The sequence below is a fragment of the Equus przewalskii genome, chromosome 10 (assembly GCF_037783145.1).
Source record: "Equus przewalskii isolate Varuska chromosome 10, EquPr2, whole genome shotgun sequence".
Lineage (NCBI taxonomy): Eukaryota > Metazoa > Chordata > Mammalia > Perissodactyla > Equidae > Equus > Equus przewalskii.
Window position 1 is genome coordinate 23564565 of NC_091840.1, and position 26473 is coordinate 23591037.

The following is a 26473-nucleotide window of genomic DNA, read 5'->3' on the forward strand; positions in this document are numbered from 1 at the left end:
TCAACCAGGGCGACTCTGCCCGCCAGGCGGCATTTGACAACGTCTGGAGACACTTTCAATGGTCTCAGCTGGAGGCGTGCTCCTGGCATCTAGCCAAAGATGCTGCTCAGCATCCTACGCTACACAGGACAGCCGCCTACAAAGAAGTGTGCAGCCCCACCAGTCACCTGTGCTGAGGGGGGAGAGCCCAGCGTCCACACAGCAGGTATCACCACACCTGCTGAGCGAATAAATGGACAAATGCCTGACATGGTCAGGGTCCAACCGACTCAGCAAACATGGTGTGAGCTGGTTGGTGACTTGCTTCTGGGAGGCTGGACAGCGGAGTTTGCTCGTCTCCACTCTGCCACCATGTTGCTGAGCGACCCTGGCCAGGTCCCTGCTCCTCCTCACACCTCCCTTTCCACCCTCTGTCTGATCAAGGGCAAGTGTGGCTGCCTTAAGGCCCCTCCAGCTCTGCTGTCCAAGGGTCCACGGATGATGGAGGCCCTGGTAGGGAGGCAGGTGAGGGCTGTGTCTAGAACTCCCAGCAGGAGTCATGTCGCCCAGTAACTCCAGCTGTCCCCTGACTGGCCAGGGGCTCAGAGCCACAGCCAGAGCAGCCTTGGCCACTAGTCGGGTCCTACCTGGGCTCGTGCCTACATGGGTCCCTGGCTAAAGGGCCTCTGGGCTGGATGCAGCCTTGCAGACTCTGCTGCATAGGCTCAAGGGGTCTGCAAGAGAGGTGGCTCATTCACCTGACAATCCTCAGGACTGATGTTCAAGTGCTAGGAGGCAGAGAATGGAGGGTCGCCAGCTCAGTTCCTTCCCAGGAATGAATCCCTGAGTGGGAAAGCCCAGATGGGTATAACCTCAATGGCAATTCATTCATTCGTTCATTCAACAAACACTGAGTGTTCACTACATGCCAGGCACTAGGCTTGGTGCTGGGAGTACACCTCTGAAGGACACAGATATGCTCCACCTCCTGCCCGCCTGGCCAGAGGAGGGGTTGCCATGGGCTGGGGACTCCCCCGAGGGGCCCTGGGGCAGGGCAATGGACACACTTTTGGCCTCCCTCCTCCCTGAAGGCTGCCTGACACCCCAGCTGACCACAGGCCTTGGGCTTCCAGGAGCTTCTCTGGGAGTCATGGGGCCAGTGTCCCTCTCTTCTCCACTGCCCCCCGCCCCCTGCCAAAGCAGACACTCTTGGGGGCTCCTGTTGGGTTGGGGAGCTGAACTTTCCCAAGAGAGACAAGCATCCCCAGACCAAGGCCTCATCAGGGTCCGTCCCTGACACTGCCCGGCAGCCCCGGCCTCCCCGACAGCTCTGGAGTGGCCTCTGAGCTGACGGTCCCAATATCAGAATGAGAACAGGCCTCCATGCTTCCTCCTATGGCTCAGGGCCACGACTGCGCAGTGAAGGGAGGAAACCAGCGGACAAGGCCAGTCATCACGACCAAAGTCTACTCCACTGCCTCCCCTCACTGAGCCTGGCCAGCCTCCCTTACTCCAAAGCCGGCTCTAGGACAGACACTGGCATCTGCCCTCCCAGGAGGTGGGTAGGAAAGCACAGGCTTTGGCCAGACAGATGTGGCTTAAAATCCTGGGGCTGCCACTTATTAGCTGTGTGACCTTGAGCAAGTCACTTGGCCTCTCTGAGCCCGTTTCCTCATCTGTAAAATGGGTGTGACATGACCTGGTTTTCCTTTCCTAGAGTGTCTGTGAGGTGGGGGAGGCTGAAGCTCCCCTTCCCTGGACCAGCTGACAATCTTATTTCTCCTAGCAGGAGGGGGTCTGGTTCCCTCCTTTGTGGGCCAGACCATAGGCCATACTAAAATCTGGAAATAGAAAATCTCTGATTCATAAAAACACCACTGAGCACCCCAGAAGCGAGTGGTGCTGCCCTGGGTTTGGGTCTGGAAGACCAAGGCCTCCTGCGCCCTCTGCTGGCGGCTCTGGTTTCTCATCCCGTCACCGACAACAAGGATCCTCAGAAACACAGGGCTCTTGGCGCCTGCGGGCAGCCATGAGAAGGGACGTGGACCAGCCCAAAACACACGCAGCCCGAGTGCAGGATCCTGCCTCAGTCCATGCCCTGCCCTGTCCCATCCACCTCCCCCTACCCGGGGCGTCACCATTTCCTCCTGAAGCCTCAGTGGGGCGAGCAGGGCAGAGCTCTGACCCCAGCCCTGCAGCCGTCTGCTCAGCTCTGCTAGGAACCTCTCCTGGGGGCCGCCTTCTGATGGCGCCCCTGCATTCAAGCCTTCCACTCTCCAACCCAGAGCACTTTCCCTGACCTTCCTCCTCCATCTGACCCTCACGCACATCTTGGAGGCTCAGAGGCCTCCGCATCCTCCTGCTGGGGATGAGACAGCCCAGAGCCACAGGGATTCTAGGATCCCTTCCTGTTTGGCCTCGGCACGCAGCCTACTGCTTCCGAAGGGCATTCGCCATTCCGGCAGCATTTTCCGAAGCCTCCTCACCCTTCCCCGAGCACACCCACCCAGGCGAGCAGGAGCGAGGTGCCCAGGGCACATGGCCTAGGCCTGGGGCCGCTGCTTACGTGCTGGATCAGCGTCTCCACGATCTTGTAGCGGTCCGGCATGTGGGTGACCATCTCCGCCATGTTGTCCTCGGACGTCCTCACCAGTGTCGGCCCGAAGACCAGGGCCAGATTCCGGGGCTCCATCTGGGCCAGGGAGAGAGTCAGGTCAGGGTCAACACCCTGGGAGCTCCAGACTCCAGTCCCCAGGCCTCCTTCACTCCGGCCCCTCAGGCCCCTGTCCCAACTACATCCTGATCTGTCCCTCGCTTAGGGGCTGGACACCCCGTTGTACGGGCATGGAGGTGCCTGGTGAGGAGAGCACAGGCCAGATTGCAGCCCCACTCACCCCCAGGCCTGGCAGCCATGGCAGTGCCCAACCTGCACACCCATACTGTGCCAGCAGTGGGAGATCCTGGAGTGGGGACCCATTGGAGGTTCCAAGGGTATTTTAGGACTGGGAGAAATCCTACAGCTCCCCTCATTTTCCCTGCTGCAGAATAAGATACAGAGGTTTGATTAGGAAAATGCAATGCAAGGGATTCAAGCTAGATCAGAGGAGAGATTTCCATCAGACAGAGGGGGCTGTGGCTGGCTGCCTCTGGAAGACCCTCAGAAACCCAGGAGATGGCTCTCCGGGGAGAAGCACTGGCTGGCAGGCGCGGGTGTGGTGCGGAGAGAACAACCTTTAAGGAGGATGCTGTGCCCAGAGGGGCTTGAGAGGATCTGATCCGGAGGACCTTAGAACATGCTGAGAAGATGCCAGTCCGCTTCCCTCCCCAACACCGCACGCCGCAGCCCCCACCCACCTTGTTCTTCTCCGAGTGGTCAGCAATGGTCTTCAGATGGCCCACGAGGAATTTGAGTGTTTCATAGTAGTGTCCTGGGAGATCCCGGATCTGGCGGGAGAGAGAAGGGGCATGAGACCCGGCGTGATGGCCTGTCCCACTCCCCACCAAGCCCTAAAGAGGTCCCCACTGCTCTATCTCAGGGGGTCTGGAATCTACCCTCTGACCGTTCCCCTCGTACACGGGAGAAACTGAGGCCCAGAGTGGAGAAGGGCTCCTCCAAGGTCACAGGGAATCGGTGGCCCTGGACTCCAGGCCTCCTGGGACAGTGGGCTCTCCAGTGCAATCTACCTTTTGCCCAAGTGCGTCTCTCTTTCCTTACCAGCTTCCGCAGCGTCTTCAACCGCTCCCTCGAGTCTTCAATGCGATTGGCCTCGATGAAGTCGTTGTATTTGTCTAGAACACAAGGAAGACTCCTTAGAGAGGTGGGAGGCGGCCCTTCTCCCATGATCAGAGTGGGCTGATTTCGGGCTGAAGGCCCTGGCCAGCTGAGGAGGCCCTGCTGGCAGGTTGGTGGTTTGCGCCCATGCTGTTCCAGTTTTGGGGGGCTCCATGGCCTTGTGTTCACGTGACCAAACCCACCACAGCTGCACTCAGGTGTGCACCTGACCTGGGGTAGCCCAGGCATGTTCGTTTGGGAAGAAATAAGACCTGAGCTGCATGCTGATACTGGAAAAGGGGTCCTTGCCCCAGTCTCCAGGACAAGGACACCACAAGGTCAGAAGAGATGGTCACCTAGAGAGAGGGAGGGACCTTTCAGCATCCAGACACCCCTCCCCATCTGTGTCAGGATTCCCCCAACTCCCTTTAGGAGAAGTCCATGGGGAACCTTAAAAAATGGAATGTGATAAGTTTATTCTAAAACTTAGCCGGATGAGTAAATGCACAAGGACGGCCAAGATTACTTTATTTTTTTGAGGAAGATTAGCCCTGAGCTAACTACTGCCAATCCTCCTCTTTTTGCTGAGGAAGACTGGCCCTGAGCTAACATCTGTGCACATCTTCCTCTACTTTATACGTGGGACACCTACCACAGCATGGCTTTTGCCAAGCGGTGCCATGTCTGCACCCGGGATCCGAACTGGTGAACCTCGGGCCGCAGAGAAGCGGAACATGCCGGCCCCAAGATTACTTTTTAAAGGAAGAATGATGAGGGAGGATTTGCCCTACCCGATACTGAAACATACTAAAAAGATAGAACGGGTAGAGAAGGCGGATGAGGATAAGGCAGAAAGAGAGAAACAGGCTGTGGGGATCTTCACTAGGTGATAAAGGCGGCATGCAAATCAGCGGGGAAAGCTGCGGGTATCAATTAACGTCCCTGGGGCAATTAGCTATCTTGTTGGGGGAAAAAAAACCCATTTCTAACTCATGCAATACACAAACAAATTTAACTGCATTACAGAGCCAAATAGAAAAGTTATTAAAAGATTGAGGAAAATAAGAAAATACTTTTATAACCATAAAGTCTTCCTAAACATGAGATGCAGAATCCATTGAAGATTAGCAGCTTTGACTATACTTGTTTTCAGTTTCTATACTGAAAAGTTACAAGGCAAATGGCAGACCAAGAGCAAATATTTGCAAAAAGTAACAAAGGGTTAATATCCATAATACACAAGAGCTAGTCTCTTACAAATCAATACAAAAAAAGACAAACAACCCAACAGAAAAATGGGCACATAGTCTGAACAGACAATTACAGAGGGAACAGAAAACACCAATAAACTAATGAAAAGAGAGTTAATCTCCCCAGAAATGAGGGAAATGAAAAAGAAAACAATAATGAGGTGCCATTTCCCCTCTCCGATTAGCAAAAGTTGAAAATATGGCTAACATCCAGTGCTGATGGGGTGTGGGACGCAAACTCTCTGGTGCCGTCAGTGGGACTGTGAACTAGCGCCTTCGTCTTGTCGAGCGCAGCTTGACGTGAGCTTTCAAAAATGTTTACCAGGACTTCAACCCAGCAACTCTACATCTAGGCATCGACCCGGAGGACACCGATGCAGGTGTACAGGACACGTTCCAGGAAAGTCATTGCGACGTGTTTTGTAATAGTAAAAATTTAAAGACAACCTAAAAATCCATCAATAGGGGAGCGATTAGATAAATTATAATCTCTCCAGACTATGAAGTACTACGTGGTTGATTTAAACAGAGAATGAGGGAGAGCTCTTTGTACTGACTTGAGGGAATCTCAGAATTACAAGCCTCCTTCTGTTAAGAACGCTCACCCAGTGGTTGCTGGAGACTGCTCACGCGGGCTCCTGAGAGCCGATCGCGTGCATCTCTCCCCAACTCCATGTAGGCGACGGCACGTCGGGAGCTTGAAATAAGCCATGGCGGGAGTATTTATACCATGGAAATTGGAAAACGCTACAAATCAAGGCTTTTTTTCCCTCGAGAGCCAGCTGTTGAACATGTACCAGCACACCACTGAACTCACCCAGCTCCAAACCCTATGTATGTATGTGTGTCTTTGTCATGCGTGTAAGAGGGTCTGGAAGGAAACACAACAAACTGCTAATAAGCAGCTCGGCAAATGGTCAAGAGTTGGGCTCTGGAGCCTGATGCCTGGGGCCGAATCCTGGCTCTGACACTTGCAACCTGTGTGACTTTGGGCAAGTCAGTTAACCTCTCTGTGCCTCAGTTTCCTCCTCTGTAAAGAGGAGATATAGTACCTACCTCACGGAGTGTTGTAGGCAGTCGTGCGTGGCCCATAATAAATGCCAGGAAAGTGTTAGTCAAACCTCTGGGGACAGGAGATGGGAGAATGACAGGGACCTTCATGTTACCTGATTCCTGTCTGTATTACCTAAGTTTTTTACAAGTACATGTTTCTTTTGTATTAAAATAAAAACCCAAAAAGTAAAACCAATGAATCCAATTTAAAACGTGGTCGGGTACCGCACAGACACATGTCCCCCCGCTCCCATCCTCCACTTGCACCCTGCTCACCATCGGTGAAAAGAGGCTCAGGGAGCTTTCGGAAGAAGGACTTGAGCAGGCTGCTGATCACGTTGAGGTCTTGCCAGCGCTGGGAAAGGGGCAAAGATGTCAGACCATGTGCAGGCTCAGCCTTATGCCCCTAAACCTCCATGCCCCCAGGTCCAGGGCCAGCCAGGCCCAGCCCAGATACCCATGCCTCCAAGCTAGGCCAGCTCCAGAACCCAGGCCACCCCAGGCCCTCCCTGGGCTCCACTCACACCAAGCTCTGCCCAGACCAGGGATCTCTGGGCTAAGAGGACTCATCAGGGTTATGGCAGCAGAACAGAGTCCCCAGCCAGGTCCTAGCCCCTGACCACCTGGCCCCAGCCCCTCCTTGCTCCAGCCAGCCCAGTGGTCCCCAACATTTGCCCATCCACAGAAAGTACCAGGTGCCTTCTTTGGTCCAGGCACTGTGGGAGACAGAAGTGAACGAGACTCACTCCACGTGAGCCTGCCCATTGGACCTCCACTGGGCCTACTAGTGCCAGCTCCTGCTTCCCAGTGTTTCTCCTTTAGCAGAGAGTCATCCTTGGACCCCCTCTACTTCCCCATAACACAGCATTCATCCACCTGGCGCCTGCTGCCTCAGGCCCTTTGCACCTGCTGGTTCCTCCACCAGAACTCTCCTCCTCCTGCCCCTTACATAACTGGCTCCTCACCCTGTCTATATGTCGCCTCCAGAGAGGCTTTCCCTGACCATCAAAGCTAAGGCAGCTACGATCACCTCTGCCCTGTCATCTGTATCACAGCCCTGACTTCGTTTCTTCCATGGCACGCAGCACAATTTATCATTATTGTATGCATTCATTTCCTTTCCCCACCTAGCTCCCTGGTAGGCCTGTAAGCTCCAGGAGGGGCAGGGATCCTGTCTTACCCCCTACTGTGTTCCTATCACCTGGCCAGCTCTGTTAGCCTGGCACTTAAATGGTCCCAATCAGCAGTTCTCAACCAGGGCAATTCTGCCCCCCACGGACCTTGGCAATGTCTAGAACCATTTTGTTTTTCACAACTAGGGGATGCCACTGGCATCGAGTGGATAGAGGAGGCCAGGGATGCTGCCAAACTTCCTCCAGTGCACAGGAAAACCTCCTGCAACAAAGATTATTCTGCCCCATATGTCAAGGCTGAGAAACCCTGGTCTAAATGAAGGGTTGTTGAATGAATGAACGAATGGCCGGGGCATTGTCCCTTCTGTCCACCAGGGGGCACCATTGCCCCGCACAGTTGATAGGAACGGTTCACAGTAACTCATGCCCAGAAAGCAACATAATACCCTCAACAAAGACAAACAACACGTGCTCATTACAGTGGATCCGCAGCTTAATGCCAGACAATTCCACAAACAATACCCTCCCCACAGACTCAACAGGAGTTAGATTCACCCTGTACACAACACTTAACTTCCCGCACTCCCCCAGCAAATGAGATGAGTGCTGTGTAAGACAAAACCACACGCCCAGTACACTCGGCACGCCCGCACCCTGGCTAAGGGCCAGCTAATGTGCTTCGGGGCACACCCCCCACCCCCCACCCCCACCCAGAGCAGCTCCTGCCCACCTCCCTCCATTACCTCCTGGCCCTGGGGCGTGGGCTCTTCTCATCTCCCAGCTGCCAAAACCAAGCCTTGCCCATCCTCCCTGACCCCTCCTATGCGCAAGTATCTGCTCCTTCTTCCAAGTATCTGCTCCTCTTCCCCGGCCTCACCTGAGCTCCCCTCTCTGGCCCCACTCAGAGCCCGGCCCCTACACTCCTGATGGCCACCCTCTCCCCAGATAGCAGCTCCCTCCATGGTCGCACCTCCGTGCCCCAGCACGACCCCACACCCACTCTCCAGTCCACTCTTGTCTGGTGCCCGATTATGCCATCACCCCCAGGTGGGTGACTAACCATCACCCCAAATCCCATGGGGCCACTACCTGACACTTCCTCCCTCTCCTGCCCTGCTCCCCAGTATCTGCCAGTGACAGATGCCCCCAGCCCCCAGCTCAGACTTTTGGCTCCTCCCTCTCCTGCAGCCAACTCCTAGAGCTGCTCCCAGCCCCCTCATTCCCCTGGGACCACTGAGTCCTCCTGACCCATGGAACTTCCAACATATCAGTAATTTCCTCCCTAGATGCCTTGCCCTGGGCCTCCCACATTCCCATCCTTTAGGCATAAGCTAAAGCACTAGTCTTTCTCAAACCCATTCTCTTTTATGCCGCCCCCCACCCTCCGCCCCAGCTGAAGAATCATCCATGGCTTCCTATTGTCCATTGGATCAAGGTCAAAGGCTTCAGTGAAGCCATTAAAAGCCCTCTGTCCCCTGTGCCAGGCCTCACCCTCCCAGTGGGTGTTTTCCAAAACATTTCTCACCAGAGCCCCCTTTTGTCAAGTAAACCCATACATGAAAGCCCAATATGAAAACAATTGACATAAAAAAGCCAGAGCAAAGCAGGTTACTCTAGTTCAAGCAAGGCTGGAGGTCCCGCCCTGCCCCTGGCCTCTCTCAGCACCACTGGGGGTCCTCAGGTTCTGGGAAACACAGTTTGAGAACCACTCGTCCTGCCGCAAACTCTTGCTTTTATATTGAAATATTTATTTGGATATTTTTTCTAGCTTTATTGAGAGAGAATTGACATTTAACCTGCTGCAAACTCTTAAGTGTGGTTGTCAGTTCCCCTCAAGAGCTGGTCTTCTCTCATCTGATCGGCCCCTTCTCTTCCCATGTTGTAGCCACCCAAATCGCTGGCTCCAGAAAACACCATTTCCTCCCCTTCTTCTAAGCCAGGGGTCTGCAAACCACCACCAGCAGGTCAAACCCAGCCGACGGCCTGTTTCTGTCCAGCCCTTGGGCTAAGAATGCTTTTCACATTTATAAAGCATTGTGAAGAAGGAGGCAGTGGAAGACGACGTACATGAGTCCGTGTGGTGACAAAGCCTACGACATTTACTGCCGGGCCCTTTCCATAGACAGTGTGCTGACAGCTGGCACACCTGCAGAGCCCACGCCTCTGCCCAGGCCATGCCCTCTGCCTGGAACGCCCTTTCCTGGCTTTCACTGGCTTTTAGTGGACTCTACTCATCCTCAGGCCCAGAAAACTGTTGCCCATGAGCCCCTGCCTTGGGTTTCCCAGGCCACAACCGCATCTGTCTGTTCAACTTCAGCTGGGGTGGTGCCCGTCCCCAGGGCCGGCCTGCAAGGACAGGTCTCGTCTTGCCCATTTTGGTGCCCTGGCCCAGTGCCGGGCACATCGCAGGGTACAATGAACATGATAGACATACAAGCCACCTGGGCCCCACTTCCACACACCCCAGCCTCACCCACCTCATCCTGCAGGTTGATGTCACCGGGCCCGCGGTTGAGCTGCTCCTGCAGGCTGGACACTACTGCGTTGTTGCCTGGCACCCGGTAAATGCCAGTGGACTCCAGCCCCCGTGCCTCCACGATGCGACAGCATGCAGCCACGATCAGGGGGACGCGCTGGGGACAGAGGCGGGGCGGGGGTGTTAGGGAAGGCAAGCGCTCTCCACTGGTGGGCCAGAGGAGGTGGAGAGGCCTGGATGGGGCAGTGCAGGGCCAGAGCAGGAACCCCATGGCGGGGACAAGAGGACCCTGCTGCCTCCAGTCTGGGGGCAGAAATAACACCGAAGCCTCGCCATGGGCTGAGAAGAAGCACGGCCAGGGTCAGGGACTCGGGCTCTGCCTCAGCTCTGCTGCTCCCTCCCTGGGCTGTTTCCCCAGCTGTGTCTGTAGGACGAGGTGGAGAGCTGGTTCCAAACCCGTGCAGCTCTGACCCTCTGTGCCTCGGTCTCCCTCCTTACTCTGGAGAATAGAGGGGCCCACCTGGTTCTCTGTGGCTGGCTGGCACTCCTCCAGCCGGACTCCAAACGCCCTGGGAGCTGCCTTTTTGTTCTTCTTGATGATGTTGATGCCCCAGGGGGCTTTGGGGGCGGCAGCACTGTCATCTGGGATGGAGGAGGCAGAGAGAGCCAGGGTGAGGTGGGGGCCCGGAGAGGGGCAGCAACCACACTTGGTCACACACACTCACTGCCACATTCATGTATGTTTGGATACAGGGGGACTCCATCAGAGAAGCACCTGGGATGCTGAGGGCCGATGGGAAACTATATACTGAGAGAGAAGGCCAAAGGATGAGGGTGTTTGCCCCAGAGGAGAGAAGCCTCAGAGTACTGTAAGGACTTCTGTATGGCCTTAAGGGCTAACACTACCAGGCAGGAGCCATAGATTCTGGTACAACCAAAGGAAGAACTTTCTAACAGCCAAAAATGTGTGAAGATGGAAAAGGCTGCCTCCAGAGAGGATGAGCCTCCCACTCCTGAAGGGACACCAGCAGAGACTGGAGGACCACCCAGCTGAGAGGTCCTGGAGGGAAATGAGGCCCCAGGCCCTTCCAGCCCTGAAACCCTGAGAGCCCCAGGTGCTCACAGGCAAACACACGTGCGCAGACACGCCAGGACAACACTAGCACACACCCACAGGCACACACACAATCCCTCTGCTCCTGGGCAGCCCCCCCCCACCCCGGTAGGAGCCCCCTTCCTACCCTTGCTCCCGGCAGGCTGGTCCTGAGTCCTGAGACCACGTGCTGTACTCTGCTTGAGGAACTCAGACTTGAGGCCCCCCAGGCCACGAGAGCCTTTGGGGGAGGAATCGGCTTTGGGCCCAGAGCTATGGCTGTGGAGGAGAAGGGGGAGAGAGGTCTTCATCGGGTGGGCCAGGACACCACCTGCCCTGGCCTCTCACCACTCCGGACCGCCCCTCCATCCCTGGGCAATCCCTCCTTGCCCTTCTGGGGACTGGAGGCTGCAATGTCCCTACCGCCTTCCCTGCCCCCAGCAGAGGGCAACTCGGGGGCTGCCCCAGGCCTGGAGGTGGGCCAGGAGGATGCCCTCTGCCTGGAATCCCCCTCACCCCATGGCCAGGACTGCTCCATGAGAGCTGGGCCTCACCTCACTTTGCGGTAATCATTAAGCTTCTTGCTGATCAGAGCTTGGTTGGCACAGCCGGGGTCCTGGAGGAGAGGGAAGAGAAAGCAGACCCCATCAGTGCCCACGGCCAGCCCACCCAGGGCTCATCCCTGGCCCCTGCCTTGGCCTCGCCTCCCCTCTCCTCCATCTGCCAGCTGGAGGGCACAGACCCTGGATCGAGGAAGACCAGGGCTGGACTCCAGAGCACGCCCTCACCAGCTGTGTGACCTTAAGTAATCCACTTAACCTCTCTGAGCCTCAGTCCCCTCAGCAGTAAAGTAACATGAGGAGATAATATGGCGACCTCAGGGTTGGGGTGCAGAATTATGCACATAGCACTCATGACAGTCCTGGCAAGACACAGAGGAGATGTCCCATGAGGTGCATGCTACTGCAATAATGAAGGTGACTTGGGACCTCCGGACTGTGCCCTATTGGGGACAGCCCAGCCAGGTTCCCCAGAGCAGGGGCCCAGCTTCCAGGTACTTTCCTCCCTGTGGTGAGGAAAACAACGTCCTGGGGCAGACAGAGCCTGGTTCAGCGAGAGGATGTGTCCTCAGCGAGAAGGTCTGTGGCCCAGAGGCTGTGCACTGGCACTCCTCTCCCCATGGCCAGAGCAGGTGGACGCCTGGGCCAGGGCCCAGGCCACCGTCCTCTTGGCAGAGATCAGCCTCCAAGCACAGGACCCCCACATAACTTTGCCCAGGTGTGTTGAGGCACCTTTGTGCCGCACCTGGCAGTCAGGGCCAGCAGAGCGGGCAAGCCCAGCCCAGGCCCCTGGTGTGCAACTGCAGCTGCCCAGGAGGGGGCGCCATTTAAAAAATTCTCCCCAAGTCCCTGCCAAAGCCCTTGGCTCAACCCCAGCCGCCTGCTGCCAAAGGCCAATCCTCTTGGCCTCCTCCCAAGGTCGGGGGCGGCTGCCCCTGCAGACAGGTCAGCCCTGTTAGAAGGGCTAGCCACAGTTTTGGCATGGGGGCACCTCATTCTGTAATGAGACCCCCAGCCAGAAGCCGAGGTTGGCCTGGAGCTGACCTCTGTGCCAGAGCCTGCCCAAGGCAGTCATAACAATAATAATAATAATTACTCTCGTTCCTACAGCTATTATTGTTACTGCCAGTCATGGCACACTAGGGACGCCAGGCGCTCTGTGAGCCGTGCATTTTCTCTTCACTCCAAACCCTGGGTGGGGACGCGCCAGGGGGGCTCCTGTGAGCCCATTTTACGGAAGCGGGCACTGAGGCTCAGGGCCGGAAGGGAGGTAGGTCTGCGGCAGGTGAGAGGCGGCCCTGGGGCCCGCCCTGCCCTCCTGGCCCGGCCGGGGCGCCGGGGCCCTCACCTCGCCCTCGGCCCTGCTGTTCTCTCGGATCGCTCTGATCCAGCCCAGCATGTCATCCCGGTCCTCAGCCTGAAAGAGATATTCACAGAAGTCAGCGGTGGTCAGCCGGAACACGTGCCTCCTCTTGGTCTCGCTGTAGGAGATGTCCACCAGGCAGGAGCCGATGCAGACGGGCGCCGCCTCGTCCTCACCTGCGACGGCCGCCGCCGCCCCCGCCGCCGCCGGCCCGGGCTCCCGCCGCTCCTTGCTCAGGGAGAGCGAGCGCGCCCGCAGCGCGGCGTACACCCGCTTCCACTGGCGCAGGCCGCCGCCCGCTTTCTGCAGGGAGACACGAGAGGGGAGAGACGAGGGGGATGGTGTGAGAAGCCAGGCCTGCCCTCCCCGCCCCCAGAGCGGGAGGGGGCCCTAGAGGCCGCAGACAGTGGACAGCAGCGGGGACCCCCATCCCACTGCCCGCCAGGAGCCCCCCTGCTCCAACCCTGCCAGAACCTGGCGCAGCGTCGGGCGCACAGTCCCCAAACAACTCTCTCAGCGCCTCATCTGCCTGGACACCTGTGTGACCTTTCTCAGTCCCCCAAGAGGGTCCCCAACCTTCTCTAAACACTAGCATCAACACTCATCTGGCGTTGGCAATGCCCAGAGAGCTAGCTGGGCCTCTGAGGTGGGCAATCAGGCCCCCCACCCAGCGTGAGCCTCCTTCTGCAGTCCTGTAAAGCCACTGCCAGTCCACACACTGCTCCCCTTCACAGCAGAGCCTGTCAAGAGCCGTCAGCCACACTTGCTCTCCCCACTTTTTCACCTCTCTCTCAAGACTCCACTCAGTGCCCCCTTCCCCAGAAGCCTCTTGCAAGGGCACCCAGGCCCCCCAAACTGCCAAAACCACTAGTGGCTTCTCAGCCCTTCTCAGCCCTTCCTTAACCTCTCAGTGGCTTCTGAGCCAGCGGGCTGCTTCCTCCCTTTCCAAACCCTTTCTTGGCATGGGGGACCCCACGGTCCCTGGTTTTCCTCCTAATTCCACAGGCTTCTTCTCAGTCTCCTCCGCTGGTTTCTCGCCGCCCCGCCCCCCTCCCCCCCCATCCTCTAAACCAGTAGTTCTCAACCAGGCGAACCACTGGGGAATCAGGGGACATTTGTCTGGAGACATCTTCGTTGTCACACCTGGGGAAGGGATATGGCATCCAGTGGGCAGAGACCAAAGATGCTGTTACATATGCCCGATGCCCAGGACAGCCCCCACAGCAGAATCATCTGGCCCCAAATGTCCATAAGGCTGAGGTTGAGACCCTGCCGTGAAGGAAGGGGAATTCCTGAACTTTGTCCTGGGTCCCCCTCCCTGCATGCCTCCCCCATAGCATCATCCTTGCCCAAAGCTTCACATCCCCTCTGTCTGCTGACAGTGACTTCCAAGTGTGCCTTGGCCCAGCATCTCCTGAGTCCAGTCCTGCTCCCCCACTCGCATGCCCTGCGGGCACTTCCCACGCTACTTGCTCACGGTGGAGCACTTGACTTTCACCATCAAACCCGCCACCCTTATCTTCTCCAGCTCAGTAAATCCACCCAGTTGCCCAGAAACCGGGGAGCTGCCCTTGACTCTGCCCTTTTCCTCCCCCTCGACATCCAGCCCACCAGGAAGCCACAACGGTTCTGCTTCCAAAATATCACCTGTCTCCATCTCTCCTGCTGCCACCTCGTCCATACCATCAATACCTTTTGCTGGACAACTGCCCAAACCATTCCAGTGTCCCCTCTCACCTCCTGTGATCCATTCTCCACCCAGCAGCTGCAGCCATCACTTAAAAATGTAAAGGGGGTCGCGTCTGTCCCCTGCTCAGCACCCCTCATGGGTTCCCGCCACCCTTGGAATCAAATCTCAGCTCTTTGTCATCTGCTCCCTGCCTCTCTCCCTCCTTCCCTCTCACTCTGACAAGCCACGGGGAGCTTCCCCAGTGCAAGCCAAGCCTTGCCTTTCTCCAGGCCTTTGCACTTGCTCTTCCTTCTGCCCAGAGCCCCTTCTCTTACTTCTTCGTGTGGCTGCCTCCTTCTGGCCCTTAGGTCTACAGCTCCAGTATCACCAACATCACCTCCCCAGCGAGGTCTTCTCTGACCATGTTTTTCTCCGTAAAGGCAGCTCCGCCCTCCCTCCCTCCCGACTTGAAGGCCAATCACCTCGCCCCTATCACTTTCCTGGAGTGCTGACCGCACCCTCAGGTTATCCCGGTTGTGGATCTCTCCAGTAGATGCTAAGCTCCTGGGGCAGGCAGCTTGTCTCAATTCCCTATTCCAGAGCCTGGAGCCTCACGGGCACAGGGTAAGTGCTTGGCAATATTTCCTGAACAGATGAAGGAATCGTCCTCGGAGCACCCTGAGGGCAGGGGCTCCATCTCCCCTGTCAGACCAAAGGCTCCTTTCCTCTGGCTGGTGGCCCACCCACTACCCCATGCCCAGCACAAGCCTCTGCCTCAGACCAAGCCGGACGGGGACTCTCCACGCTGGCATGTGAGCACAGCCATGTCTGCCACGAGCCCCGCCCATCCCCTCAGACCTGCTGCACCCAGCAGGGGCGCTCAGAGCAATAGACAGCCAGGCTCTCCAGGAGAAGCTTAGTGTCAGAGTGAGGTGGTGACAAGGGTGCTCTTTGAGACTGAACCAGCTAGGTGACCTTGGACACATCAAGCCCCCTCCCCTGGCATCAGTGTTCTCTGTTGGCAAAACGAGAGGTGAATTAGCTGGTCTCTAAGGTTGCATCCAGCTCAAATGCTGGGTCTGTGGCTGCAGGGACCTGTCACATCCCGCCACCCCCTCCTGTGCCTGACAGTCAAGGGTCTCTGAAGGAGGCTGGGGCTGGGTGGGGAGGGGGCAGGAGAGGCTGGACTTGCTGGAACAGACATCTGGCTGGCAATCAGGACCCCAGACAGACCAAGTGCCTGAAGCTGACTTGGGGACACCTCTCCTAACTCCTAGGCCATGGCACCGAGGGAGCGAGTGAAATGGGGTTTTGACCAGGGTGGGAGTGGAAGCTCCTGTCCTTCAGAACTGGTCAGTAGGCAGGAAGGAGAAAGAGCCAGCTCCTCTCCCTGCCCAGGAGACACTGCGGCTGGCCTGCCAGGGCCACCCAGAGCTGGGGGACAGGCTACCTGGCAGGCGGGAGTCAGCATTTCTCCCCAGGCCTCAGAGGGGCTCAGATGTGGGGCGGGAAGGTCTGTGCACACCTGGCTCCCCTTCCTCTGCTCACAGAGCCAGCCCTGTTGCCCCTCCTAAGCCACCCCTCCTGCTTCACTGCCATCTTGCTGGCTCTCCTCCTTGGTCTCCATCCCCCACTTCCTCCCAAGGTGCAGCTAGTCTCTTGCCTTCTCCCTCAGTGCTCCCGCCCCTGTGGCTGCAGGTGCCCATGGACCCTGATGGACAAATGCCCTCTGTCCCTAAGATGCCTCCAGGGGGGTATGTCTCAGGGCCCTCAGACTCCACAGGGCCCCAAAGGAACCTCTTGGCTTCCCCTCCCCAAACCTGCTCCTCCAGTGCCCTCTGGCTTCAGGGGAGGGTCCCACCACCCACCACCCACCACCCCCACAGCCCAAGCCCGGAGACCCAGAGCCACTTCCTCCATCCTCCCGCACCTCCCAGCCATCAGCAGCCCAGGCCTTCCTTCCCCTTGAATCTCTCTCTAAATTGTCCCCTCTCCTCGGCTCTACACCATGACCTTGATCAGGGTCCCCTCCCTCGCTCACTGGACAAGAGCAATGGCCTTGTCTCCTGCTGTCACAGATGCAACACTTGCCTCCCAGCGTCACGCACCTCCCACCTCCCATTTAAATCCTGTAACACGTGCCCTGAGTGACGAGGCCCCACGTGCAGCAGCAGGCACCCAACACACCGCACTCCCACCTCTTGTCCTGGCGCGCAGCCTCCCAACACCCCCTCCTCACCTTTCTCCTAGCCTGTGCAAGAGGGCTTCTCCCCTGTCAGACCACGCCCCTCCCTCCCACCTTGTGGATTCCCACACATCCCTCACATCTCGGCCTTCTCGATATCCTCTCCTGCCCCGCCGAGGTCGGGGTCACCCACTCCATGCTGCTCCCAGACTCCCCATCATAACAGTCATGCTCTGGACACTGTTATACAACATGTGTTTCTCTGCTCGTCGTGAGCCCCAGCAGGGCAGGACTGGCCCGGCTCCATCACCACGAGGTCCCCAGAACCTCAATGAGGACAGAACAGAGCAAGCAGGCCCTTAGTCATTATGCGCAGACTGGCTGAGGGCACAATGACGACGCCGGCCTTGCCTGGGCTGCACACGTCCCTCCGCCTGCTGCTGGCCCGTGGAGGAGAATAACTGGCCCCATCTGACAGATCAGAAAAGGGAGGCTTAGAAGTTAAGGGGGTTGCCCAAAGCCATGTGCTTGGTAAGTGGCTGGGCAGGAATTCCAAGTCTGTCTGACTTCAAAGCTTATGTTCTGCCCAGGCACAAGACCCCTAGAAGGCTGGGTGGAAAATTCAAATAATAGCAGTAAGCAGGAGGACAGCTGCCCCATGCCAGGCGCTGGGTAAACCCTCTGCTTAGATCATCTCAGAGAATCCTCAGCAACAGGGAGTGAGCCAGGGCTTATTATTAGCTCCATTTGCAGACGAGGAAACTGAGTCATGGGCAGGTGAGTCACTGAAGCTCCACCAGCGATTCTCGGCACAGTGGAGGGCCGAGCCCAGGTTTATGCTAACAGCAGGGGACAGCAAGGGGGGCCCCGTCTCCCTCTCTTCCTCAGCCACAGTGCTGGCCTGGAACCAGAGGCTCCTACTCCGTGGACCCTGCCTGGTCCCCTTGGGATCCTGCTTTTCTCCCCCCACACTGCCCCTCTGGCGCAAGCCCCCTGCATCTCCCACCTGGGTCTCTGTGGTGGCTCTTAACCGGTCTTCTTGCCTCTAGCTGGGCCCCCTCTAGCTCACTGCCCAGGAAGCCAGCTGGGTATTTGAAGCTGTAACTCCCTCCTGAAAGAGCCCCGGGCTTTCGGCTGCCCTTAGGATAAAGACTAAAACCTTCGCTGGCCCCGGAAAGGCTGACCTCTGCTTTCTTTTGGGGGCCTCAGCTCCCCTCCCCTGGCCATGCTACCTCATTTTCCATGAGCCCCAGTGGCCATTTTTGGGGTGATCTGTCAAGCAAGGATCACTGTGGGATGGTTTTGTCAGAATTCCAAGCACAACTTAACCAGATCCATCTCACAGCAAAGACCACCTCTCTGGTTAACCTCTTTTTCATGAGTTCTTTAGGTCCCCCAGGAAGTTCTTCCTAGCATCTAATCTCTACCCCTCATGCTACAGCCTCAGCTGGTTCTCTTTGGCTCCAGAGGCTGTGGGTGAGTGCAGAGTCTGGAGAGGTCTGCAGGAGCCAGCTTCCATCCCCCTCCATCTCATTCCTCCAGCCATCTTACCTTCCCCTTCTTGGTGAGGACCTGCTTATAATACAACCAGCCTTCTCTCCTGACATCACTGAAGGTTGTGTCTGAGAGGTCTGAGGTTGAGTGTCGCTTAGAAGGAGCGTCAGCATCTTCAGAAGTGCCCCAGCTATCCAAGGACTGCAGTGAGACAACAGAGGGCAATTTAGGGTGGCTGCCACAGTGCCAGCATCTCAGGAACCCCATGGACCACTTGCAGCCACACAGGCCTGGTGTATGCCTGTTCCAGGCTCCAAAGTGCTGTGTGTCCTCATGGGCCTTGCTTGCCCTCTCTGAACCACTTGTGTTGAGATCATGAGACGTATACAATGGGGAAGCCAGAGAGAAGGAAAGGCTGTCACCTGCAGACCACATGCCTCGCCACGCTAGAAGAGCCAATCTGGAACCTTCCCTAACTTTATAGACTTGAAGGAATTAAGGAAACAGAGGAAATCATGTGTCAACACAGAGTTAAATAAACAGTGGAAGTGGGAACATCAACAGAGACTGAGTTAGTGGAGCAGGTAGTCATGTCCAGAAGGAGTTAAACAGAGGAAGTGATAGTGTCAACAGGACTCCAGCAACAGAGGTGACATGTCAATGGAGAGTTAAGTAAGCAGAGGAAATGATAAGGAATAAGCCAGATGACAATACCATCAAGGTGTTAAATGAACCGAAGTTATCGAGGGTTGGAAATCAAGATGGCTTTTCTAGTCGGTCCATAACCAAAAAGAGGTAAGGCCATTTCAGAACGAGCCCTACATCTGCCCAGGTCCTGAGGCTGGAAACTCCCCATCACTCCCAACCCTGCGTCTCCCTGTGCCCTGAAGAGATCATGCAAATACTGACCGAGCGCCTCCCCGGTGCAGGGGACCCAGAGGGGTCAAGCAGTGAACGAGCCAAATGAACTCCCTGCCCTCAGTGCTTACATTCTGGCAGGGGACACAGGCAAGGATGGAGACAGGTCACACATTTATTACATTTATAACCCGAGAAGTGCTGAGGAGAAAAACATGAGGTGGAGGAGGGAGGCCTGGAATGTCAGGGGTGAAGGCTGAAATTTCAGGGAAGGCCTAAAACAACCTGAAGAAAGTAAAAAAGTGAGCCATGTGGCTCTGGGAGGGCATTCTAGACGGAGGGAGGACGAGTGCAAAGGCTGCGGGTGGGAGGGTGCACGGCATCTTTAAGTGATGACAGAGCCCATGGAGGAGGGTAGGTCACATGGTTGACACGAGGGAGCGGGGGTGTAGAGAGGAAGGGGGAGACAGGAGTGGAGTAGCCCATTTCAGATCCCAGAAGCCACAGGCCCGGAATCTTACACCACGGCTGGGCCCCTCCGCAGCCCTCCGACACCCTCGCCCGCACACACTTGCCACTCACCCCATCAGTGAAGAAGCTTCGAAGCATCCGCAGGCTGGGGACTCGGTTTGGCAGGCGCCTGAGGAGCGAGGGCGGAGGGTGAGGGATGGGGGAAGTATAGCTGGGACCTCCCTGTAGGCCCCAAGCCTCAGAGGCCTCCCAGGGGGGCAGCACACTGCCCGGTCTGTAGAGGACCCCAGGCCAAGAGCCCCACCAGGGCCGAGGGAGCAGCCAGCCAGGGTGGTCGTGATGATCCCTCCCCTCGTCCAGACAAGGCCTCACCGCAGAGCCCTGCCCTCGTCCCGGAAGGTGTTGAGCCCGTCGTCGCAGGACTTGGAGCGTTCCGTGGTGATGGCCAGCAGGTAGGAGGAGCGGCGGCCGGCCTTGATGCTGCCTGCAAAGCCACCCACATCGGGCCCCAGGGTCAGCAGGGCAGCTGACCGGGGGCCTCCCTGGAGTCCTCCCGTCCGGGCAGGGCCAGGAGGTGACCCTCCCCTTGGGGCCCCAGGAGGAGCAGAAGCCAGTTGGAAGTGGCCAGACATCAAGCAGCAGGCCCAGGAAGACCGCTGGGGATTGGGCAGCAAGGGAGCAGGTGGGGCTGGGGCTGCGGGGAGCACTCACTGCAGTCCTGGGAGTAGTGATGGCGGCCAAGGGCAAAGGTGAAGGTTGGGGAGGACGGGCTGGTACCCAGGACGGGGGCCGAGTTCATGGCGCTGGAGACCACAGCAGAAGCAGGGACATGCTTGGCTTGGAGGTCAATGCTGGGGCTGGTGGGCTCGTCTGCGCAAGCGGAGGGAATGGTGGGTGAAGGTGGCAGAAGGCTGAACCTGCCCACACCCCCACCCCTAGCGTTGCCTCCGAACCCAGACCACATCCCCAAGGCCCCGCCAGCTCTCCAGGGCCCTGCTGGCCATGTGCCCACTGCCAAGGGTAACGGACCCACCAGACTGTGGTCATGGAGGTTCAGCCCTGCCTCCTGCATCACACCGAGGGCACCCAGCACCCAGGAGTGGGTGGAGCCACCCTCCTTAGAGCTGGCTCCTGAGGGCAGGGCCTGTGTCTCCCCCTCAGATTGAAAGCTCTCTGAGGGCATGGAGTTTGTCTCCTCCATCAGACATCAGACTGGAGCTTCCTAAGGGCAAGGACTGTGTCTCCCCCACCAGACTGAGAGCTTCTTGAGAATAAGGACCATCTCTCCCCTCAGCTGGAGGCTCCTGGAGGGTGGGTGCCATGACTCCCCTCAGACCGGGAGTACCCCGAAACTACACTTTACCTCCCCCCTCAGACAGTGAGCTTACTAAGAAAGGGGGTTGTCTCAGAGCGGTGGCTGCCAGGGCTCGGGGGTGGGAGAAGTGGGGAGATGTTGGTCGAAGGTACAGACTTGCAGTTCTAAGAGGAGTAAGTTCTGAGGATCGAATGCACAGCGTGGAGACTACAGTTGCCAATACTGTATTTTATCCCTGAAATTCTCTAAGGGGGGAATCTTAAGTGTTCTCACCATACACACAAAAAAGGTAACTGCGAGGTGATAGACGGGTTAATTAGCTTGGTTTGGTCATTTCACAATGTATATGTGTATCAAACCATCATTTGTACATCTTTAAAAAATCACATTGTACAAACTAAATGTATACAATTCTAGTCACCCATATCTCAGTGAAGCTGGAAAACATAAAATAAAATGAAACAAAATAATAAAAACAAAAGGAGAGAGGCTGTCTGCCCTCTCAGACGGCAGGCTGGCTGGGGGTGGCCAGGGCTGTGCCCCCTCTCGCTGGCCCAGGCCTCTTCTCCTTCACTCCCATGGCTACCGGAGGGCAAGCTCACTGCTCTCGGTTCCAGGTACCACCTCTGGGCTCCTGGCTCCCAATCCCACGATCTTGCATCCCGGTCTTTCTCCCAAGCCCTAGACCCAGCCCAGCCCGTCCTGCTCCCTCCTGGGCACTTCTTCTTCAGCAAACCTTCAACCTTTTCTGCCCTACTCCCTCTCATTCTCAAAACAGAGGTGGGGCACCACCCTCTGGCTAGGCCAGAAACCGGGAACAACCCGACCTCTGCACTCTCTCGCCTCCCCCTTATGCTCTGTCTGTTCTAAAGGAGGCAAGCCTTCAGTAGCCCCTCTGCTCTCGGGGTAAGGTGCAGACTCCCCAGCAGCGGACAAGGCCCCTCCAGACCTGTTCCGATGACCTGGGAGGGAATCCTGCCTCTTTCACTTCAGGGTCTTGGCACATTCTATTCTCTCTCCCTGGACATTCTTCCCCTGACTAACTCCTTCAAATCTTAGCTGAAATCTCCTTTCTCCAAGATTCTCTCCCCGGCTTCCACGCTCTCCCGTCTAGGCTGTGGAGCCCTTCTGTGTCTCCTAGAGCTCCTGTACGCCTATCACACACCCGTCCCATGGGATTTTTCCTGTCTGATCGTCCATCCCTCTGTTGGACCACGCACTCCAGGAGAGCATGAAACCCAGCACAGTGCCTGACACAAATATCTGTTGGATGGAGGGTGGATGGAAGGAACATAGAGTGAAAGGAACAAAGGAAAGAAAGAACAGAAGGATGGAAGAAAGGCTGAAAGGAAAGAATGATGGAAGAATGGAAGGAAGGAAGGAGGAAACCAACAAAGGAAAGGGCGGGGAGGAAAGGAGGGCTGAAGAATAGATGAATGAGTAGATGGGTGGAAGAAAGTAAGGAGGGAGGAAGGAGGGGGAGGGGAGAAGGAGGGAGGATGGGAGGGAAGGAAGGAAGGAAGAAAGAAAGGAAGGAAGACGAGAACATATGTGGAAGAGTAAATGAATGGGAGGAAGGAGGATGGAAGAATGGAAGAGGGGACAGAAAGAAGGATGGATGGGTAGACGGATGGACGAATGGATGCGATGGCCAGATGGATAGATGGACAGAGAAACAGGTGGATCTCATCAGCACCCAACCCAGAGTTTTGCCCACGGTGACAGGTGGGTGAAGCACAACAAGGCTCAGACCACCAGGCCTCCCAAGACAGCCACCTGCACCATCACTCACCGATGAAGGGAATGGAAGCCAGAGAGTCTTCAGTAGCAGCCAAAGGGGCCACCTTCCTGCCCAGGCGTTCTCCTCGCCCACTGGCCTCGGGCTCTGCGGACTCATCCCCAAACCCAAGGTTCATCTGTCTTGCAGGGGGCAGCTGGACCTTGCGGCCTGTCGGAGGCTTCTGCCTCAGGACCACCTCATCGCCTCGGCGATCCTCGGTGGGAGGCTCCAGGGCCCGAGTGCTGGGTTCTGGCCGGACAACCCTGGGTGGTTCGGAGGCTTCCGGTGGGAACGGTGCAGGAGACTGGATTAAGTTGAAGGTGGGCAGCCCCCCAAAGGGTGAGTCCCGGAAGGAGAGTGCGTGCAGGAGTCCAGTCCGGCGTTGGAATGATGGGCTGTAGCTCCGGTACCCGATGTACCCGATGTCGTCCAGGCCCTGTAGGCCAGGCGGGGCTGGGGCCTGGGGCCCGGGCAAGTCCCTGGGTGGGCAGGCAGGGGTGCGGGTAGACGGACGCTGGGAAGCCCAGCCACAGCGTTCGAAGCGGGGCGATACCAGGGCCCCTGGCCCCAGTGCCTCAGCTGAGCGGGTGGCCCGGCTCAGGTAGTCGTCTGAGCGAGCTCGGTGCCAGCCCTCCTGGCCCAGTTGGCTCAAGGCACCCTGGGAGGTGGAGCAGGGCCATGGGCGGTGGGCAGTCACGTCCTCCAAACGGTCCTGAGAGGCACTGCGGGCCCTGGGGGGCATGGTGGGGCACCGTCTCTCCCCCGCTCTGCGGGGTACCTGGTTCGACAGCCAATGTGACAAAGCCTGTTGGCACTCCAGTCTGCTGGGGGGTACCCGGCTGCCAGGCTCCGGGAAGGCACGGGGCGTCCGGGGCTCCGTGGGGAGGTGGGGGAAGGCACCAGGGCTGGGGCGGGGCTGGCTCATCCCCAAGGAAGGGTTGTCCAGATGGGCGCGGGTGGCTGATGGGATTCGGGGCCCCGGGTCACTCCAGGCAGCAGGACTCCGGGGGTCACTGGGTAGTGCTGAGAGTGGCTCAGGCACCATAGTGGCCCAGGTGGAGACCCGGGCTGGCGGGGCATAGATCTTTCGGGGGTAGCAGAGTGGGGGTGGCTCTGGGATGCTCCGGGCCTCTCCAGAATACGGCTCGTTCCCCTTCAGGTAGGCGTCCTGGGAGTAGGCCTGGTCAGGGACACAGAGGCAGGTGAGCAGAGCCGAACAGGCCCCACAGGGCAGGGTTACAGCAGCCCTAGGAGATCAAGGCCCCCAGAGAAGGGGACTGAGCGAGAGGACCAAGCAGGGGGAGTCCTAAGTGGGTGGGGGTGGCACAGCACGCTCCAAAGAAAGGAGGGAGGACAAAGAAATAAGAGGCCTTTGAGAGTCACACTCACACACACACACTCCAAAAAGAGCCAGGAGTTCTCTAAGACTTACGACAAGGACTGCCTTTAGCCACAAACATTCCAACATCTGTTTTCTGGGCTCCTGCCCCCATGCTGGCCTCAGCCGCCTCCCTGCTTCCTTACGTCCAAGGGTGCCCACAGAGCCTCGGGCGGAGCTGGGAAACCCCACCAGAGACCAGTCAAGGTGGCAGATGACAGCGAAGGAAGCCGGCTAAGGGGTGTGTGCAGGGCAGGGTGGGCTGGGGATGGGCGCGGTCGGGGAGAGCCCAGCTGTCCCTGTGTCCCCTGGACGGGGAACTCGGGGCCCAGCTCCTGGGCCACTAGGGTGAGAAGGAACTTGTCTAGCTCCTGCTCCCTCTGGACCAGGCCTGGGGGAGGGGACGACTGGCTGAGGGGCCTTGGGCCACCTTCTGCCACCCCAGGCCTGGAATTTGGCACTGGGAGCTGAGGCTGACGCTGCATTGCTAAGGAGTGACAGGGCCGGTGCCCAGGCCCGGCCAAAAAAGGAGGCAGCCCCCAGGGACAGCGGCCTTGTGGCCCTGGCCTAGCCTGGCCCTTATGGGCCACCCAGGGGCCTATCTGAGGGAGAAGTATCAAAGGGTGGGAGGCTAAAACCACACAGACACACACACACACACACACATATGCCACACCACAAGGAGACACAGGAAAATACACACCCCGAGACATGCTCACACACACATAGTGAAACACAATGAGACACACATACACACACAAATAACTACACCTCCAGTTCCAGGCACACATATCATGTGATGAAGACGAGCTAAACCACACCCCTGCACACTCAGCCCCCTTTGGACTCACACAGACGGGGCCAGAGACACTCACATACCTCTCCCTCCTGCCATCCTGGCGGCTCCCGGGGCTCCCCGCATCACAGCGGTGGCGGCAGCATCCCGGCCCGCCTCCGCCCTCCCCCCACCCCCGGCTAACCCCCACTGACCACTGTGCTGGCCCTGGCCTCCGTAGCCCCCAGTCTGCCCTCCCTGCGGCTGCCCTCGGCCCCCACCGGCTCTCTCGGCTGGCGGGAGGAGGAGGGAGGGAAGGATGGGTGTGGAGGGGCCTCGCCGCGTCGGCGGTGGCGTCAGCAGCTGCCGCGGCCCTATTGGCCTCCAGCCTTGGCTCCCAACCACAGGAATGCCTGGGCCCCACCCTCTGGCCGGCGCGGATGGCAGGGGCCAGTGGAGGCCCCCAGATGCTGACATCTGGGGCTGCCTGCCCACCCCAGCCTGGGTAGCAGAGCTCCGGGCTGCTGCCTTCCCCATGCCTTGTCCTCCTCCAGCTGGAGAAAGCGGTGACGCCCTAGGTTCCTCCAGTCACCCCCCATAGCCTCGCCTCAGCCAGGGGGAGGAGTACACGCAGGGCCTTTGAGATCTGGTGGGAGCCATCCACCTCTCCGGACCCCCATCGTTGCCTCCCCCTCCCCAGGAAGGGCAAGGGGACAATCGAGGTCAGGGGGTGGAGGTTCCCAGAGGGGCATGGTGCCAAGCATGGCACTGTGATTACAGTGATTATGACAACACATCCAGGGCAGAAGCCAGCACAGCGGCTCCCAGGGCTCCCAGGCTTGGCCCTCAGCCCTCCTCTGAGGGGCAGTGACTTTGGGGGCAAGCAAGTTGGCATCTGGCTGGGATCCATGAGACCAAGAAACTGGGCACTGGGCTCAGAGGACTGCCCTGGGCTCTGGGTCAGGGCTGGCACAGAGAGAGAGATGGCATGTGTGTGTGCATGTGCACAGAGTGTGTGGGGTAAAGGGGTTCACATGTATGCTACAGGCAGTGTCTGTGGCGCCTGCTGCATGTGGTGGGTGGAATGCTGGGTTCCAGGTGCGCGGAAGTGCCCGTGGGGGAGGGGCACCAAGGTTGTGAGGGTTTCGCTTATTGTGATATGGGTGAGCGCGTGCGCCTGTGTTGGGCTAGCGCTTGCCGTGATGTTTGTGGACACACGTGTTGTGACAGAGCCAGCATTTGCAATGAGCGTTCACGTGGTGGTGGTGAGAAGTCCGAGTGTGTGTGCTGTGATCCGCTGTGGCACTGCCGTGGTGGGGAAGTGAGATGCTGAGGAGTGTGTTGTGCTGTTTTGATGTTTGTGGTGAACTGCGATGTGTGTCGGGGTATGCGTGGTAACAGGTGCCTGTGTGCAGCACTGAGGGGTTGTGTGCACTGTGGCATGTGCCTGCTGTGGCGTGTCTGGTGCATTGTGTGTGTTCTCACATGTGCGGTGTATGGCGTGCTGGATGAAGGGTGGCGCTGCAGGGTTGTGTTGTGTGGCTGTGTATCTGGCATGTTCTGCTTGTGTATTGGGCTGTGCATGGTGTGTTGTGTCAATGGGAGCACATGACAGTAGGATGGGGTGGAGTGTGCTGTGTGTGTGTGGACACATCTACAGGAGACATGCTCACTCGAGGCCAAGCAGGGAGGGGTGCAGGGGACAGCCGTCCTTTGGGTGCCGACAAGAACATGCCAGTCTGGCAGGGCCCGCTGGGCCACCCTCCTTTCCGATACCCTGGCAGGAATCCTGCCTGCCAAGGCCAGCGCCTCCCCATCCCCCAGCACAGAGCAGCCCTGAGTGAAGCAACAACCAGCCCCAGCCCAGGG

At 57.9% G+C, this 26473-nt stretch overlaps 1 protein-coding gene across 4 annotated transcripts in view; it reads right to left on the reverse strand.

The window, feature by feature from the left end:
* The window catches only part of ARHGAP23 (Rho GTPase activating protein 23), a 77539-nt gene that overhangs the window by 13264 nt on the left and 37802 nt on the right, over positions 1-26473 (reverse strand). For all 4 annotated transcript variants that reach the window (XM_070560524.1, XM_070560522.1, XM_070560521.1 and 1 more), the window contains exons 7-20: positions 22464-23631; positions 20068-20226; positions 19729-19840; positions 19468-19525; positions 18085-18228; positions 12665-12982; positions 11311-11372; positions 10905-11035; positions 10184-10305; positions 9665-9820; positions 6331-6409; positions 3695-3768; positions 3334-3423; positions 2546-2671 (exon numbers count right to left, since the gene is read on the reverse strand). In XM_070560524.1, coding sequence (XP_070416625.1) covers positions 2546-2671; positions 3334-3423; positions 3695-3768; positions 6331-6409; positions 9665-9820; positions 10184-10305; positions 10905-11035; positions 11311-11372; positions 12665-12982; positions 18085-18228; positions 19468-19525; positions 19729-19840; positions 20068-20226; positions 22464-23631 — 2799 coding nt within the window. The remainder of the gene's footprint in view (positions 1-2545; positions 2672-3333; positions 3424-3694; positions 3769-6330; positions 6410-9664; positions 9821-10183; positions 10306-10904; positions 11036-11310; positions 11373-12664; positions 12983-18084; positions 18229-19467; positions 19526-19728; positions 19841-20067; positions 20227-22463; positions 23632-26473) is intronic.